The following is a 19,380-nucleotide window of genomic DNA, read 5'->3' as shown; positions in this document are numbered from 1 at the left end:
CATGTTTTTCAGAGCCTGGATTACCTCTTCAAAGAGAATCCGTCAGGTCCCTATGAGGTACAGAGGGGCAGATCCCAGCAATTTTAAAAGTTTACAAATGACGACTAAAGGTCCTGTGATTTATCTTCCTAACACCTGTCTGGTGGGATCTGCAGCTGTGATCTGACAGATTCCTCTGAGGTGTTATCAAGGATTCAAAAAACATGGCTGATTTTTCCCCAAAAACTAAATACTGAATAAAATCCACTATATAAACACAAATCTTACCAATGATACCAGTATACACAGAGCATATAATACACCATGTGCACTACCATAGTACTACTGTATAATACCACTGTACTGTTACTGTACAAAATCCACTATATAAACACACATATTACTAATGATACCAGTATACACAGAGCATATAATACACCATGACTAGCCCCGCAGCGCCCGGACTTCTCCTCTCTCCTGCTTGGCTCGCTGAACTTACGAGAGATGAGAGATCTGGTGGCCGCAGCGTTTTTTATGGCACCGGGGGGGGGGGGGGGGATGGGGGTTAATGGCCCAGCCCGCCACTGCCTGTGTCCCTCAGTATCCCCCAGCCATCATCCTCTCTAGCAGCCACAGCCCGCACAGCTCTGGGAGTCGTGACGTCACCACGTTATCCAGGAAGTGACGTCACCACGTTATCCAGGAAGTGACATCCCCATGTTATCCAGGAAATTACATCATGTTATCCAGGAAGTGACGTCACCATGTTATCCAGGAAGTGACATCACCATGTTATCCAGGAAGTGACATCACCATGTTATCCAGGAAGTGAAGCCTTGATGCAGTAGTAAGTGCAGGCAAAAAAAGCGCTTTATAAGCATTTCCGGTAATAAGTGTATTGATGATTTTTGGGGGACTTTTGGGGGAACTACAATACTCTAATAGAAATTGTTGCCATACTTCTCCTTTAAGACAGTAGATGAATAGATGGGTGAGGGGGGAGGCAGACCAAGCTTCTGCTTTAGGCATTGGAGCCCACGAACCGTTAGTTCTGCCTATTTGCCCATACAGGAGCGGGGACAGAAGCCTTTGACAGGTGTCCCTACACTCTTACTGTCACTGTCCAGTGATCAGTTTGACTGACAAAAAGCATCTCTATTTGGCGCCCATTACAGCTCCCATAGCAGAAGGAGAACACCCAGCTTTACCATGATCCTGAATGCTGAGTGAGCTCTCTCTTGTAACAAGGATCTTGCTCTTTATTTCGACCTCGTGTTGTCCCTGCTCCCTGTGTAAATCCCGCCCGTCTATATTTAACAGGAGACATTTGATCCTTATTTATGTATTTGACATGAGCTTCAATGAAATCCGTCTATTTATACCGCCACCTCCTGCTCCATAAATGGTCTGATCCTTAACCAACAATATGGGAGAGATCGCCCCGAACCCGGAGATATACTGGGGCCGATCAGCCCGTACGTTATCATGACGGACGGCCAATACACAGGACACCCCTTAAAGGGCACCACACCCCGGATATAAACAGGCTAGCGGCTCGCTTCATACGCCATGCTGTAACATAACATGTTGACTTTACACATGAAGTGAAATCCTAAGGGAGTCCCACAAAAAAAACCCTAAAGAGAACCTGTCACCCCCTGTGCCAGGACAGAGCCCGGCCAACCCCCTGGTGCAGACCCATATATTTACCGCTTCCACGTAGTCCCGCTGCCGAGATATCCCCGTCCGAGCTGTCATTCTCTATAGGCGTCAGACTCAGCGCTGATGAGCGTGCGTGCGGCTTCGGACGGGAATATCTTGGTGGCGGGACGGGCACCAGGACTTCGTGGAATCGCTAAGAATATGGGTCTGCACCGGGACAGGGGGGTGACAGGTTCCCTTTAATGTATGGACCTTCATATACAGTATGTATTGGATATATAAGGGGAGATTTATGCGCTGTTTTATAACATTCTCATACTTGCTCATGGCAACCAATCACAACTCAGCTTTCATTTTACCACAGCAATGCGAGAGGTAAAAGCTGAGCTGTGATTGGTTGCTATGGGCCATAAATCTCCCCCTATGGCCCGTCACTTTCTTCTTTATAGGCCCTATGATGACTTGGCCCTAAGAAGTCTTGGGTTTCCTACCAGTTGTCATCTTCCAGTATAGTGACCGTGTATAAGGAACATGAGTTCCCGATGGTCGTGTTCTGGGACTGTTGCTTGCTACAATTCTCTTCATGGCCAACAGCAACCAATCACAACCTGGCTTACTTCTCACATTGCTCTGGTAAAGTGAAAGCTGAGCTGTAATTAGTTGCTATGGAAAATAAAAGCTGGGCTGTGATTGGTTGCATTGCACAGTGAACACTGAGCTGTGATTGGTTGCTATGGACAGTGAAAGCTAAGCCATGATTTGTTGCTATGGTCAACAGATTACAATTTTTAGCTATAGCCAAGTGGCTCACTCCCTGGCTCAGTGCACAGTAGTAGGGTCACTCCCCGGCTCAGTGCACAGTAGTAGGATCACTCCCCAGCTCAGGGCACAGTAGCATGGATCACTCCCCGGCTCAGTGCACAGTAGTAGGGTCACTCCCCAGCTCAGGGCACAGTAGCATGGATCACTCCCCGGCTCAGTGCACAGTAGTAGGGTCACTCCCCAGCTCAGGGCACAGTAGCATGGATCACTCCCCGGCTCAGTGCACAGTAGTAGGGTCACTCCCCAGCTCAGTGCGCAGTAGTAGGGTCACTCCCCAGCTCAGTGCACAGTAGTAGGGTCACTCCCCAGCTCAGTGCACAGTAGTAGGGTCACTCCCCAGCTCAGTGCACAGTAGTAGGGTCACTCCCCAGCTCAGTGCACAGTAGTAGGCTCACTCCCCGGCTCAGTGCACAGTAGCATGGCTCACTCCCTCGCTCAGTGCACAGTAGCATGGCTCACTCCCTCGCTCAGTGCACAGTAGTAGGGTCACTCCCTCGCTCAGTGCACAGTAGTAGGGTCACTCCCCGGCTCAGTGCACAGTAGTAGGGTCACTCCCTCGCTCAGTGCACAGTAGTAGGGTCACTCCCTCGCTCAGTGCACAGTAGTAGGGTCACTCCCCGGCTCAGTGCGCAGTAGTAGGGCCACTCCCCGGCTCAGGGCACAGTAGTAGGGTCACTCCCCGGCTCAGTGCACAGTAGTAGGGTCACTCCCCGGCTCAGTGCACAGTAGTAGGGTCACTCCCCGGCTCAGTGCACAGTAGTAGGGTCACTCCCTGGCTCCGTGCACAGTAGTAGGGTCACTCCCTCGCTCAGTACACAGTAGTAGGGTCACTCCCCAGCTCAGTGCACAGTAGTAGGGTCACTCCCCGGCTCAGTGCACAGTAGTAGGGTCACTCCCCGACTCAGTGCACAGTAGTAGGGTCACTCCCCGACTCAGTGCGCAGTAGTAGGGTCACTCCCTGGCTCAGTGCACAGTAGCATGGCTCACTCCCCAGCTCAGTGCACAGTAGTAGGGTCACTCCCCAGCTCAGGGCACAGTAGCATGGGTCACTCCCCAGCTCAGGGCACAATAGTAGGGTCACTCCCCGGCTCAGTGCACAGTAGTAGGGTCACTCCCTGGCTCAGTGCACAGTAGTAGGGTCACTCCCCGGGTCAATGCACAGTAGTAGGGTCACTCCCCAGCTCAGTGCGCAGTAGTAGGGTTACTCCCCGGCTCAGTGCACAGTAGCATGCCTCACTCCCCGGCTCAGTGCGCAGTAGTAGGGTCACTCCCCTGCTCAGTACACAGTAGCATGGCTCACTCCCCGGCTCAGTGCACAGTAGTAGGGTCACTCCCCAGCTCAGTGCACAGTAGTAGGGTCACTCCCGGGCTCAGTGCGCAGTAGTAGGGTCACTCCCTGGCTCAGTGCACAGTAGTAGGGTCACTCCCCGGGTCAATGCACAGTACTAGGGTTACTCCCCGGCTCAGTGCACAGTAGCATGGCTCACTCCCCGACTCAGTACACAGTAGTAGGGTCACTCCCCAGCTCAGTGCACAGTAGTAGGGTCACTCCCCGGCTCAGTGCACAGTAGTAGGGTCACTCCCCGGCTCAGTGCACAGTAGCATTGTTCCCTCCCTGGCTCAGTGCGCAGTAGTAGGGTCACTCCCCAGCTCAGTGCACAGTAGTAGGGTCACTCCCTGGCTCAGTGCACAGTAGTTGGGTCACTCCCCGGCTCAGTGCACAGTAGAAGGGTCACTCCCCGGCTCAGTGCACAGTAGTAGGGTCACTCCCCGGCTCAGTGCACAGTAGTAGGGTCACTCCCTGGCTCAGTGCACAGTAGTAGGGTCACTCCCTGGCTCAGTGCACAGTAGTAGGGTCACTCCCTGGCTCAGTGCACAGTAGTAGGGTCACTCCCTGGCTCAGTGCACAGTAGTAGGGTCACTCCCTGGCTCAGTGCACAGTAGTAGGGTCACTCCCTGGCTCAGTGCACAGTAGTAGGGTCACTCCCTGGCTCAGTGCACAGTAGTAGGGTCACTCCCTGGCTTGCTTCGGGGCTCCCGGTGTCTGCACGTCCCACTCGGCCAATCAGTGCGCTGCCGCGGGGCAGCAAACTGATTGGCTGGGCGGGACGTGCCGGGAGCCGCCGAAGCAAGCAGGAGCGGGGACCCGGTAATGTATAGTGTCCAGCCAGCAGGGGTTAACGGGGCGGACTGCGGACAAACTGCTGGTACATCCCTGCTGCGAGTTTGTCTGGCATTGAAAGTATAGGGCCGGGACCCGCAGCGAGTCTCGCTGCAAATACGCAGTGAGGGGACTCGCTGCGGATATGGCAAGTGGGTGTGTACCCTTACGCAGAAAGATTATCTGACAGACCGTCTGCCAAAGATTTGAAGCCAAAGCCAGGAATGGAATTGAAAAGAGGAGAATTCTCAGGCTTTCCTTTATGACCTGATCTCTGTTTATAGTCTGTTTCTGGCTTAAGCTTCAAATTTTTGGCAGATAATCTTCCTGTGTAAATGGATCCTTACTTATACACACTCAATCATGCCGTCCAGAGTACACAGTTTGAACAGAGCATGTGCGAGAACAAGACGTGCCTGCTTATGCATGAGGCGGCGCGGGGGGGGGGGTGGGGCGGTGCAGAGGCGGCGTGGGCGGGTGGGGTGGTGCAGAGGCGGCGTGGCCGGGGCAGAGGCAGCGTGAAGAGGCGGCGTGCGGGTGGGGCGGTGTAGAGGTGGCGGTAGGGATATATGGACAAAACTGCCGAGTACACTAGGGGGGAGATTTATTAAACATGGTGTAAAGTGAGACAGTCGCCCCCGCCAACCAATCAGATTCCACCTCTCATTTTCCAAAGAGTCTGTGAGGAATGAGAGGTAGAATCTGATTGGTTGCCGGGGGTGACTGAGCCAGTGTCACTTTACACCATGTTTAATAAATCTCCCCCATAGTGTACAGAATCCTACATATTTACAGTCATACATACAGGTTATATACACACAGACATATACATTACATACAGTCACACATTACATGGACAGACACACAGACTCCTGTAAGCACCTCTGTATGCAGGGAGGCTCCATGCGCTGCATTACCCCGCTTCTCTTCTCCTCCTCACAGCCGGTTCTGGCCCCTCCCCCTCCTATCCGGCTCTGGCCCCTCCCCCTCCTCCTCACAGCCGTCTCTGGCCCCTCCCCTCCTCCTCACAGCCGGCTCTGGCCCCTCCCCTCCTCCTCCTCACAGCCGGCTCTGCCCCCTCCCCCTCCTATCCGGCTCTGGCCCCTCCCCCTCCTCCTCACAGCCGACTCTGGCCCCTCCCCTCCTCCTCCTCACAGCCGGCTCTGCCCCCTCCCCCTCCTATCCGGCTCTGGCCCTTCCCCCTCCTCACAGCCTGCTCTGGCCCCTCCCCCTCCTCCTCACAGCCGACTCTGGCCCTTCCCCCTCCTCCTCACAGCCGACTCTGGCTCTTCCCCCTCCTCCTCACAGCTGACTCTGGCCCCTCCCCCTCACAGCCGACTCTGGCCCCTCCCCCTCCTAGCCGGCTCTGGCCGCTCCCCTCCTCCTCCTCACAGCCGGCTCTGCCCCCTCCCCCTCCTATCCGGCTCTGGCCCTTCCCCCTCCTCCTCACAGCCTGCTCTGGCCCCTCCCCCTCCTCCTCACAGCCGACTCTGGCCCTTCCCCCTCCTCCTCACAGCCTGCTCTGGCCCCTCCCCCTCCTCCTCACAGCCGACTCTGGCCCTTCCCCCTCCTCCTCACAGCCTGCTCTGGCCCCTCCCCCTCCTCCTCACAGCCGACTCTGGCCCTTCCCCCTCCTCCTTACAGCTGACTCTGGCCCCTCCCCCTCACAGCCGACTCTGGCCCCTCCCCCTCACAGCCGACTCTGGCCCCTCCCCCTCCTAGCCGGCTCTGGCCCCTCCCCCTTCCCTTTACTCCCGACATTAGATGAGAGTTGAAAACAGCAACTGAAGGTGGGGAGGGGCTCGGGGTAGTGGGGAGGGGCTCGGGGTAGTGGGGAGGGGCTCGGGGGTGGTGGGGAGGGGCTCGGGGTAGTGGGGAGGGTCTCGGGGTAGTGGGGAGGGGCTCGGGGTAGTGGGGAGGGGCTCGGGGTAGTGGGGAGGGGCTCGGGGGTGGTGGGGAGGGGCCCTGCCTGTGTGTACACCCTCCTGCCTGTCACTGTAGTGTAGTAGGGACAGGGACAGGCAGGAGGTAACTGTGTGCAGTACAGCTGTCAGATAGGCTGGGCCCCTCCAATCCTAGTCAGGCTTGGGGCCCCTGACAGCTGTACTGCCTATGCGGTTAGCAGTGTAATGGAGCACCGTTAGGAGCACTGCCCCACCTTCATAGCACCCACTTACCTGCTCCTTATAATGATAATGAGTGGAGTGAGACCGCTCATCACTCTTGGGGGCGGGGCTATGCTCCTATTGGTGCCAAGGATTACACGGCTAACAGCATGGGAACGGCGCAGAGAAGGAAGGGACCTCGCACCCCGCATGGGCCCCTGATAGATGGCTCCTCCCCCTGGACATACGCGGATATACGCCCAGTCACGGATAGCTCCTCCCCCTGGACATACGCAGATATACGCCCAGTCACGGATGGCTCCTCCCCCTGGACATACGCGGATATACGCCCAGTCACGGATGGCTCCTCCCCCTGGACATACGCGGATATACGCCCAGTCACGGATGGCTCCTCCCCCTGGACATACGCAGATATACGCCCAGTCACGGATGGCTCCTCCCCCTGGACATACGCAGATATACGCCCAGTCACGGATGGCTCCTCACACTCCACCAAAGGCGTCTTGGCTTCCACTATTCTTAAAGTGACTGTCCCACCAGGCCCAGGCTGAAGCACTAGAGGCGGCCGACCCCCCCTTAGTGGGAGGAAACCCCCGCCCCTCTATGATAGGGTTCCATTCATTCTAATGGAGTTACATCATGGAGGGGCTGGAGTTTCTTCCCACTAATGGTGGATCAGCCGCCTCCAGTGCTTCAGCCTGGGCCTGGTGGGACAGTCACTTTACCCAACCTCCAGTAGTTACAGGAATATTCCAGCTAACTCTGTCCTCAGCGTGTAGGAAGATGCCATCAGTGAGCAGGGCTGGTGACCGTGCATGGCGGGTGGAGTTGCCCTCACAATAACTAGTGGCCGTGCATGGCGGGTGGAGTTGCCCTCACAATAACTAGTGGCCGTGCATGGCGGGTGGAGTTGCCCTCACAATAACTAGTGGCCGTGCATGGGGGGTGGAGTTGCCCTCACAATAACTAGTGGCCGTGCATGGGGGGTGGAGTTGCCCTCACAATAACTAGTGGCCGTGCATGGGGGGTGGAGTTGCCCTCACAATAACCAGCCTCCTCCCCCACTACTTCTCTTCTAGGTTGCTCAGGCTGAACTCCAGAAGACATGCTCCAAATCCACAGCGGAGAATCCACCCAATGGTTGTCAGCAAGTGTGCCAGTGCCGCCCGCCTCCATTACTGCCGCCACCTCCGCCACCGCCACCACCGCCCAGACTGTCTGCCCCCAGTGAGTACCCCATGACAACCAGTGAGTACTGCATACACTTTGCTGTATCCTTCTTCTAGGTGGTATACGGGGCCGGCCTCAGGTGGGGGGCAGGATTATGCATGCCCTCTACTTGCCCCCCTGTACTTGCCCCCCTTATTGCTCTCCTCTGCACCCGGAATACTCACATGGCACTTACCTGCTGAGGATCAGACTGCGGCTATGTGGGGCTGGCATGGGGAGCCCAGTAGGTAGGAGCTGATTGGTGCATCCATGGTCATGTGACTGTGTTGGGAGCGAGACTGTAGGGTGGTTATACAGTGTGCACAGGTTGCGAGTCCTTACTGTCCCTTATTCCTCCTGATACAGTGGCTGTAGATTTTGCATTAAAGGGGCACTCTAGCCGAAACCTTTTCTTTCAAATCAGCTGGTGTCAGAAAGTTCTTCCAGTACTTATCGGCTGCTGTATGTCCTGCAGGAAGTGTTGTATTCTCTCCAATGTGACACAGTGCTCTCTGCTGCCACCTCTGTCCATGTCAGGGACTGTCCAGAGCAGCAGCAAATCCCCATAGAAAACCTCTCCTGCTCAGGACAGTTCCTGACATGGACAGAAGTGGCAGCAGAGAGCACTGTGTCAGACTGGAAAGAATACACCACTTCCTGCAGGACATACAGCAGCTGATAAGTACTGGAGATTTTTTATATAGAAGTAAATTATAGATCTATAGAACTTTTTGACATCAGTTGATTTGAAAGACCAATAAACCAGCACATTACCCCTTTAAGGCCCAATATCTGCAAATGACCCGCCTGGAGCTCAGATCAAGATGGAATTAATGGATCAGCCATTCCTGACGGGAAATAACCCGATCCTCCTGAGCGGAGAGCCGGCTTGTTATTAATGTATGGCTGTGATTGAGATCAGAGTCATCCGGCCTCCGCACAGAGCTCCTCTCGGCTGGCGGCTCTGGGGTTATCGGCTTTCACTGGCGGCCCGGGCGCTGTCGGCAGCCGCTTTGTATCTCTGTCAGGGATGCCGTGTCCATTACTGTAACAAACGCCTCCAGTTTCCGCCTGCAAAGCCAAAGAGGTTATGATGTATCCGGAATGTGCAGAGCGGGTGCTGGTCACGGGTCACACGTTACAGGGAGTCAGGACGCCATACACACAGGGCCGTACTTACCACCAGGCACCCATGGTCCGGCACCTAGGGCAGCACCAAGGAGCAGGGGGAAGGAAACAACTTTGTTTCTTTTACTAGTCTCCCACCTCCCATTCAGACTTGCCAGTGAATCTGGTGCCTTTTCAAGGGGGGTATGGCGGTATTGGTCACGTCCAGGGCCGTCTTAACAGCATTATGGCCCCCTGGGCAGAGGTGCGAATTGCCCCCCCCCCCCTCCCCACCCCGCGGACGCCGCCATCAAAACCCCCCCCATCTTTTATAAATGCCCCCTGTTATATCCCCCCTTATAGATGGCCCCTGCTATCACCCCCTTATAGCTGGCCCCTGCTATACACCCCCTTATAGATGGCCCCCTGCTATACACCCCCTTATAGATGGCCCCCTGCTATACACCCCCTTATAGATGGCCCCTGCTATACACCCCCTTATAGATGGCCCCTGCTATACACCCCCTTATAGATGGCCCCTGCTATACACCCCCTTATAGATGGCCCCTGCTATACACCCCCTTATAGATGGCCCCTGCTATACACCCCCTTATAGATGGCCCCTGCTATACACCCCCTTATAGATGGCCCCTGCTATACACCCCCTTATAGATGGCCCCCTGCTATACACCCCCTTATAGATGGCCCCTGCTATACATCCCCTTATAGATGGCCCCCTGCTATACACCCCCTTATAGATGGCCCCCTGCTATACACCCCCTTATAGATGGCCCCTGCTATCACCCCCTTATAGATGGCCCCTGCTATACACCCCCTTATAGATGGCCCCCTGCTATACACCCCCTTATAGATGGCCCCCTGCTATACACCCCCTTATAGATGGCCCCCTGCTATACACCCCCTTATAGATGGCCCCCTGCTATACACCCCCTTATAGATGGCCCCCTGCTATACACCCCCTTATAGATGGCCCCCTGCTATACACCCCCTTATAGATGGCCCCTGCTATCACCCCCTTATAGATGGCCCCTGCTATACACCCCCTTATAGATGGCCCCCTGCTATCCACCCCCTTATAGATGGCCCCTGCTATACACCCCCTTATAGATGGCCCCTGCTATACACCCCCTTATAGATGCCCCCTGCTATACACCCCCTTATAGATGGCCCCTGCTATACACCCCCTTATAGATGCCCCCTGCTAGCCCCCTGTCTGTGCACAGCAGATTTAAAAAAAACAAAAAACATAAAAAATCGTTCCCCCGTCGGTTGTCTTCTTCTCCTCTCCTTCCCGGCTGCTGCTCCGTTCCCTGGGGGTGTCTCACAGCCACGGCGCACCCAGCAGGAAACTCAGTGTGCACCTAGGACGGTACTTCCGGTACGGCGGGGAGTGTCACCAACACGCGCCCCCGATCCGAAAGTCCCCGCAGGACGCACACTGAGCTTCCTGCTGTGTGCGCCGCGGCTGTGAGACACCCCCAGGGAGCGGAGCGGAGGATCAGCTGGGGGCAGTGTTTTGCTTGCGGTCACAGGAGGCCCCCAGCAGATCCTCCGATGAGTGTTTGGGGAGGGGGGCAGGGGAGCAGTGCGGCAAGGGGGGCCCTTCCCCTGACAGTCAGTGTGCTGCATCAGCGTAGGGTTCTGGCGCCTACCAAAGGATCCTCCGGTGGCCCAGTCCGACACTGCATGCAGGGGCCCCCGGGCAGCCGCCTACCATGCCCAATGGGTAAGACGGCTCTGGTCACGTCCAATGTGGCAGTGTTATCCAGTCACGGTATGGTAGTATTGGTAAACTCTGGTATGGCGGTATTATCCAGTCACAGTATGGCGGTATTGGTCAGGTCTGGTATGGTATGGCAGTGTTATCCAGTCACAGTATGGCAGTATTGGTCAGGTCTGGTATGGCAGTGTTATCCAGTCACAGTATGGCGGTATTGGTCAGGTCTGGTGTGGCAGTGCTATCCAGTCACAGTATGGCGGTATTGGTCAGGTCTGGTATGACGAAGTTATCCAGTCACAGTATGGCGGTATTGGTCAGGTCTGGTATGGCAGTGTTATCCAGTCAGAGTATGGCGGTAGTGGTCAGGTGTGGTGTGGCAGTGTTATCCAGTCACAGTATGGCAGTATTGGTCAGTTCTGGTATGGCGGTATTATCCAGTCACAGTATGACGGTATTTGTCAGTTCTGGTATGGCGGTATTGGTCAGGTCTGGTATGGCAGTACTATCCAGTCACAGTATGGCGGTATTGGTCAGTTCTGGTATGGCGGTATTGGTCAGGCCTGGTATGGCGGTATTATCCAGTCACAGTATGGCGGTATTGGTCAGGTCTGGTATGGCGGTATTGGTCAGGTCTGGTATGGCAGTATTATCCAGTCACAGTATGGCGGTATTATCCAGTCACAGTATGGCGGTATTGGTCAGGTCTGGTATGGCAGTGTTATCCAGTCACAGTATGGTGGTATTAGTCAGTTCTGGTATGTCAGTGTTATCTAGTCACAGTATGGCGGTAGTGGTCAGGTGTGGTGTGGCAGTGTTATCCAGTCACAGTATGGCGGTATTGGTCAGGCCTGGTATGGCGGTATTATCCAGTCAGTATGGCGGTATTGGTCAGGCCTGGTATGGCGGTATTATCCAGTCAGTATGGCAGTATTGGTCAGGTCTGTTATGGCAGTGTTATCCAGTCACAGTATGGCGGTATTGGTCAGGTCTGGTGTGGCAGTGCTATCCAGTCACAGTATGGCGGTATTGGTCAGGTCTGGTATGACGAAGTTATCCAGTCACAGTATGGCGGTATTGGTCAGGTCTGGTATGGCAGTGTTATCCAGTCAGAGTATGGCGGTAGTGGTCAGGTGTGGTGTGGCAGTGTTATCCAGTCACAGTATGGCAGTATTGGTCAGTTCTGGTATGGCGGTATTATCCAGTCACAGTATGACGGTATTTGTCAGTTCTGGTATGGCGGTATTGGTCAGGTCTGGTATGGCAGTACTATCCAGTCACAGTATGGCGGTATTGGTCAGTTCTGGTATGGCGGTATTGGTCAGGCCTGGTATGGCGGTATTATCCAGTCACAGTATGGCGGTATTGGTCAGTTCTGGTATGGCTGTATTGGTCAGGTCTGGTATGGCAGTATTATCCAGTCACAGTATGGCGGTATTATCCAGTCACAGTATGGCGGTATTGGTCAGGTCTGGTATGGCAGTGTTATCCAGTCACAGTATGGTGGTATTAGTCAGTTCTGGTATGTCAGTGTTATCTAGTCACAGTATGGCGGTAGTGGTCAGGTGTGGTGTGGCAGTGTTATCCAGTCACAGTATGGCGGTATTGGTCAGGCCTGGTATGGCGGTATTATCCAGTCAGTATGGCGGTATTGGTCAGGCCTGGTATGGCGGTATTATCCAGTCAGTATGGCAGTATTGGTCAGGTCTGTTATGGCAGTACTATCCAGTCACAGTATGGTGGTATTGGTCAGGTCTGGTATGGCGGTGTTACCCAGTCACAGTATGGCGGTATTGGTCAGGCCTGGTATGGCGGTATTATCCAGTCACAGTATGGTGGTATTGGTCAGGTCTGGTGTGGCAGTGTTATCCAGTCACAGTATGGCGGTATTGGTCAGGCCTGGTATGGCGGTATTATCCAGTCAGTATGGCGGTATTGGTCAGGCCTGGTATGGCGGTATTATCCAGTCAGTATGGCAGTATTGGTCAGGTCTGTTATGGCAGTACTATCCAGTCACAGTATGGTGGTATTGGTCAGGTCTGGTATGGCGGTGTTACCCAGTCACAGTATGGCGGTATTGGTCAGGCCTGGTATGGCGGTATTATCCAGTCACAGTATGGTGGTATTGGTCAGGTCTGGTATGGCAGTACTATCCAGTCACAGTATGGCGGTATTGGTCAGGGCTATTACCTACCAATCTACAGGGCTATTACTATCTACCAATCCTGTGGTGAGAATTCGGTCAGACAATATGCAGACGCCTCTAATCATTGATTTTATACGGAAATTTATGTTTAAGCCGTTAAAAACCATGAAAAACGCGATTTGGACAATGTTTCTCCATGTAGAGAAATGCGTGTGGCCGAAACCAGGCTCCATCTCTCCCCCAGTAGTCATGTACTATTACCAGGATTAGTGGCTGTACACCCATTGGTTACCGCATGAGAGTCTGGCATCTGCTGCATGTGGTGACGTACAGTAAGGGGCGTATTCCATTTATGGAATAAATATAACTATCAGCCGATAGCAATGATCATCGGCTGATCAGTGATATAGGTTTGAACCTTATAAGTGTTGGGTGCCCACCGATTTTACATTACCTATCCAGGCTGCAGGGTTCCTCTTGCGGTCTTCTTCTCCCCGTGTCCCACACGCTGCAGCTTCACAGCGGCCTGTCTCAGCTGACAGGCCGCTCAGCCAATCACTGGCCGGGACGGCTGCGGGGAGAAGAAGACGGCAAGAGGAGCCCTGCAGCCTGGATAGGTAATGTATAAAGTTTAAGCAAGATCAATGGTAACTATGTCCATGCAGCCCTTGTTAAACGATAATCGGGCCGTGGAATAGGCCCAGTAAACGAGCGCAGATTGGCGCTCGTTTACGGTTATTATCGGCCTGTGGAATAACACCCTAACTGTGGGAACGCGGCCTGTTGGTGCGTTCACACTACGTATATTTCAGTCAGTATATTTCAGTCAGTATATGTATATTTCAGTCAGTATTGTGGTTCTCATATTGCAACCAAAACCAGGAGTCGATTAAAAACACAGAAAGGCTCTGTTCACACAATGGTGAAATTGAGTGGATGGCCGCCATTTAATGGCAAATATTTGCTGTTATTTTAAAATAATGGAAGTTATTTACTGTTATATGGCGGCCATCCACTCAATTTCACCATTGTGTGAACAGATCCTTTCTGTGTTTTTAATCCACTCCTGGTTTTGGTTGCAATACTGACTGAAATATACGTAGTGTGAACCCAGCCTTAGACTGATCAGATATCAATATGATGATCAGAAACTAAAAAATCCTGATGCTGATTGGTGAGTGAGGATGGGGGGGGGGGGTCTGCAGGTGTAGTGCCGGGGGGGGGCAGCAGCTGGTAATACGGCCCTGGGTACTGTATATATGGGGGGTCTGCAGGTGTAGTGCTGGGGGCTGTAGCTGGTAATACGGCCCTGTGTACTGTATATATGGGGGGGGGCAGCAGCTGGTAATACGGCCCTGGGTACTGTATATATGGGGGGTCTGCAGGTGTAGTGCTGGGGGCAGCAGCTGGTAATACGGCCCTGTGTACTGTATATATGGGGGGTCTGCAGGTGTAGTCCTGGGGGCCCTGGGTACTGTATATATGGGGGGTCTGCAGGTGTAGTGCCGGGGGCAGCAGCTGGTAATACGGCCCTGTGTACTGTATATATGGGGGGTCTGCAGGTGTAGTGCTGGGGGCAGCAGCTGGTAATACGGCCCTGGGTACTGTATATATGGGGGGTCTGCAGGTGTAGTCCTGGGGGCCCTGGGTACTGTATATATGGGGGGTCTGCAGGTGTAGTGCTGGGGGCAGCAGCTGGTAATACGGCCCTGGGTACTGTATATATGGGGGGTCTGCAGGTGTAGTGCCGGGGGCAGCAGCTGGTAATACGGCCCTGTGTACTGTATATATGGGGGGTCTGCAGGTGTAGTCCTGGGGGCCCTGGGTACTGTATATATGGGGGTCTGCAGGTGTAGTGCCGGGGGCAGCAGCTGGTAATACGGCCCTGGGTACTGTATATATGGGGGGCCTGCAGGTGTAGTGCCGGGGGCAGCAGCTGGTAATACGGCCCTGTGTACTGTATATATGGGGGGTCTGCAGGTGTAGTGCCGGGGGCAGCAGCTGGTAATACGGCCCTGTGTACTGTATATATGGGGGGTCTGCAGGTGTAGTCCTGGGGGCCCTGGGCACTGTATATATGGGGGGTCTGCAGGTGTAGTGCCGGGGGCAGCAGCTGGTAATACGGCCCTGTGTACTGTATATATGGGGGGTCTGCAGGTGTAGTCCTGGGGGCCCTGGGTACTGTATATATGGGGGGTCTGCAGGTGTAGTGCCGGGGGCAGCAGCTGGTAATACGGCCCTGTGTACTGTATATATGGGGGGTCTGCAGGTGTAGTCCTGGGGGCCCTGGGTACTGTATATATGGGGGGTCTGCAGGTGTAGTCCTGGGGGCCCTGGGTACTGTATATATGGGGGGTCTGCAGGTGTAGTGCCGGGGGCAGCAGCTGGTAATACGGCCCTGGGTACTGTATATATGGGGGGTCTGCAGGTGTAGTCCTGGGGGCCCTGGGTACTGTATATATGGGGGGTCTGCAGGTGTAGTGCCGGGGGCAGCAGCTGGTAATACGGCCCTGCATGCACCATAACATAAACCCACGGAACACATTGCAACCTCATACTCTGTCCTTAATGGAGTATAATGCAGCCAATGGCCTTATTTTCTGGGGTAACCTGATGCCGCTGTAATGCTTTTAAGGATCGTTGTTTAATAAAGCATAAAGACTTTTTCCTGATCCTACGCTGATCCAACCTGCTTTCTTGTTTGGGTATATGTATCTCACTACCTAGTGAGTGGATCGTGCCGAATAGGAATCTGGAGTGGTAAGCTGGCATTTCTCTTGCTACGTATCCCATTTCCAAAAACAGCTGGCCCTCAAGGATTGCCCAAGCCGGGATCTGGAGGTTGGTTTGGGCCTATTGAATTCCATCAGGATCCCCTTAAAGTTTGGGGACTTGGCTTGGCGCTGCTTCCATGGGAAACTGTATGTGAGGGACAATCTGAAGTGCAGGAGCTCTGATGATCGGGGATGTCCCCGGGAGGAGTGTGGAGGAGCTCTGAGGATCGGGGATGTCCCCGGGAGGAGTGTGGAGGCATGCTGGAAAGCATGGAGCATTTTCTGCTTCATTGTCCCTATAATACAGAGGTTTACAACAGGGTGGGCGCTTCCATCGGATGGCCCAGGTTGGCCCGTCTCTCCTATGCGGAATGGGCCTATGGAGCATTCAGAAACCTTGGTGGCTGGGACTGGAGCACTTTGGATGAGGTGGTTAGGGGCACAGCGCCCCCTGTGGATGAGGTGGTTAGGGGCACAGTGCTCCCTATGGATGAGGTGGTTAGGGGCACAGCGCCTCCCTGTGGATGAGGTGGTTAGGGGCACAGCGCCCCCTGTGGATGAGGTGGTTAGGGCCACAGTGACCCCTGTGGATGAGGTGGTTAGGGGCACAGCGCCCCGTGTGGATGAGGTGGTTAGGAGCACAGCGCCTCCCTGTGGATGAGGTGGTTAGGGGCACAGCGCCCCCTGTGGATGAGGTGGTTAGGGCCACAGTGACCCCTGTGGATGAGGTGGTTAGGGGCACAGCGCCCCGTGTGGATGAGGTGGTTAGGAGCACAGCGCCCCCTGTGGATGAGGTGGTTAGGGGCACAGCGCCCCCTGTGGATGAGGTGGTTAGGGGCACAGCGCCCCCTGTGGATGAGGTGGTTAGGGGCACAGCGCCCCCTGTGGATGAGGTGGTTAGGGGCACAGTGCCCCCTGTGGATGAGGTGGTTAGGGGCACAGTGCTCCCTATGGATGAGGTGGTTAGGGGCACAGCGCCTCCCTGTGGATGAGGTGGTTAGGGGCACAGCGCCCCCTGTGGATGAGGTGGTTAGGGGCACAGCGCCCCCTGTGGATGAGGTGGTTAGGGGCACACTCGGTGACCTGGTGAAGGTATGTTCTCTGGAGTACGAGAGGCTGGGGGCTGGTAGGGCCTCTTGTCTTTGGAGGGGCTTTGCCTATAAGGATCCTTAGCCTGCGTCTCCTCTCCTGGTGGCGGCTGATGCTGGCACATTAGTCTTTTGTTTTGTGCTGTAGAGATACTGGAGTATAGGGCTTGCAGGCGCTGATCTTGGGCTTTCGGGCTGTGTGTGGGGTTGAGAAGTCTCATTATTGTTGGGTTCAGTATGTTATACACTACCAATCAAAAGTTTGGTGTCACATTGAATTGTCCTTATTTTTGAAGGAAAAGCTCTGTACTTTTCAATGAAGATAACTTTAAACTAGTCCTAACTTTAAACAAATCCACTCTATACATTGCTAATGTGGTAACTGACTACTCTAGCTGCAAATGTCTGGTGTTTGGTGCAATATCTACATAGGTGTATAGAGGCCCATTTCCAGCAACTATCACTCCAGTCTTCTAATGGTACAATGTGTTTGCTCATTGGCTCAGAAGGCTAATTCGTGATTAGAAAACCCTTGTGCAATCATGTTCACACATCTGAAAACAGTTTAGCCCGTTACAGAAGCTACAAAACTGACCTTCCTTTGAGCAGATTGTGTTTCTGGATCATCACATTTGTGGGGTCAATTAAACGCTCAAAATGGCCAGAAAAAGAGAACTTTCATCTGAAACTGGACAGTCTATTCTTGTTCTTAGAAATGAAGGCTATTCCATGCCAGAAATTGCTAAGAAATTGAAGATTTCCTACAACGGTGTGTACTACTCCCTTCAGAGGACAGCACAAACAGGCTCTAACCAGAGTAGAAAAAGAAGTGGGAGGCCGCAGTGCACAACTAAGCAAGAAGATAAGCACATTAGAGTCTCTAGTTTGAGAAACAGACGCCTCACAGGTCCCCAACTGGCATCTTCATTACATAGTAAAACACCAGTGTCACCATCTACAGTGAAGAGGCGGCTGCCGGATTTTGGGCTTCAGGGCAGAGTGGCAAAGAAAAAGCCATATCTGAGACTGGCCAATAAAAGAAAAGATTAAGATGGGCAAAAGAACACAGACATTGGACAGAGGAAGACTGGGAAAAAGTGTTGTGGACGGATGAATCCAAGTTTGAGGTGTTTGGATGACAAAAGAAGAACATTTGTGAGACGCAGAAGAAATGAGAAGATGCTGGAAGAATGCCTGACGCCATCTGTTATACATGGTGGAGGTCATGTGATGGTCTGGGGTTGGTGCTGGTAAGGTGGGAGATGTGTACAGGGTAAAAGGGATTGTGAATAAGGAAGGCTATCACTCTGCACCGCCATGCCATACCCAGTGGGCAGCGCTTGGTTGGAGCCAATTTCATCCTACAACAGGACAATGACCCTAAACACCTCCAAATTGTGCAAGAACTATTTCCAGCAGAAGCAGCAGCTGGTATTCTATCCTAGGTAATGGAGTGGCCAGCGCAGTCACCAGATCACCACCCCATTGTGGGAGCAGCTGGACCGTATGGTACGCCAGAAGTGCCCATCCAACCAATCCAACTTGTGGGAGCTGCTTCTAGAAGCGTGGGGGGCAATTTCTCCAGCTTACCCCAACAGATTAATAGCTAGAATGCCAAAGGTGTGCAATGCTGGAATTGCTGCAAAAGGAGGATTCTGGGACTGAAGCAAAGTGTGATGGAAGAACAATGTTATTTCACATACAAATCAGTATTTCTAACCTTGTCAATGTCTTGTCTCTATTTTCTATTCATTTCACAACGTGCGGTGGTGAAGAAGTGCGACTTTTCATGGAAAACACTAAATTGTTTGGGTGACCCCAAACTTTTGAACGGTAGTGTATATTTTATCATATTTCATTTTTTTTATATATATGTAATGTTTAGTTGTAGGTTATTATTTTGTATCGTGTCTTGTTTAGTTGTAGTTTATTTGTGTATGATGTCTTGTTTAGTTGTAGTTTATTTGTGTAGTGATGTCTTGTTTAGTTGGTGTTGGTTTGTATAGAATTATGTCTGTGGTATTAGGTTGTGCACAATGCAACTGGGCCAGGGAGTTCACAATTAGTTATTTATATAGGTGTATAGTATATAGTGGTGTATTGTGTATATAGGTGTATAGTATATAGTGGTGTATTGTATATAGGTGTATAGTATATAGTGGTGTATTGTGTATATAGGTGTATAGTATATAGGTGTATAGTATATAGTGGTGTATTGTATATAGGTGTATAGTATATAGTGGTGTATTGTGTATATAGGTGTATAGTATATAGGTGTATAGTATATAGTGGTGTATTGTATATAGGTGTATAGTATATAGTGGTGTATTGTATATAGGTGTATAGTATATAGTGGTGTATTGTATATAGTAGTGTATATAGGTGTATAGTATATAGTGGTGTATTGTATATAGTAGGTTTGTATATAGTAGTGTATATAGGTTTATTAATATGTTTAGCAAAAATAGTTTATATTGTGTGTATATATTGTATATAGGTATATGGGTGTATATATTGTATATAGGTATATGGGTGTATATATTGTATATAGGTATATGGGTGTATATA

At 52.7% G+C, this 19,380-nt stretch overlaps 2 protein-coding genes across 5 annotated transcripts in view; one reads left to right on the top strand and one right to left on the bottom strand.

The window, feature by feature from the left end:
* FAM181A (family with sequence similarity 181 member A) overlaps positions 1-5,551 on the bottom strand; it is a 97,135-nt gene extending 91,584 nt beyond the window's left edge. Inside the window, exon 1 of one of the 2 annotated variants that reach the window (XM_069951057.1) lies at positions 5,507-5,551. The gene's annotated coding sequence lies outside the window, so the exon portion shown is untranslated. Of the gene's footprint in view, positions 1-2,132; positions 2,182-5,506 lie in introns of those variants that run through there. The other variant, XM_069951055.1, reaches the window with a different exon arrangement.
* Positions 1-19,380, top strand: part of PRIMA1 (proline rich membrane anchor 1) — a 77,773-nt gene that overhangs the window by 14,250 nt on the left and 44,143 nt on the right. For 2 of the 3 annotated variants that reach the window (XM_069951062.1, XM_069951064.1), the window contains exon 3: positions 7,830-7,998. In XM_069951062.1, coding sequence (XP_069807163.1) covers positions 7,830-7,998 — 169 coding nt within the window. The remainder of the gene's footprint in view (positions 1-7,829; positions 7,999-19,380) is intronic. The other variant, XM_069951063.1, reaches the window with a different exon arrangement.

Source organism: Dendropsophus ebraccatus, chromosome 13 (assembly GCF_027789765.1).
Source record: "Dendropsophus ebraccatus isolate aDenEbr1 chromosome 13, aDenEbr1.pat, whole genome shotgun sequence".
In the NCBI taxonomy this organism is placed as follows: domain Eukaryota; kingdom Metazoa; phylum Chordata; class Amphibia; order Anura; family Hylidae; genus Dendropsophus; species Dendropsophus ebraccatus.
This window is presented reverse-complemented; position numbering and strand designations above follow the sequence as displayed.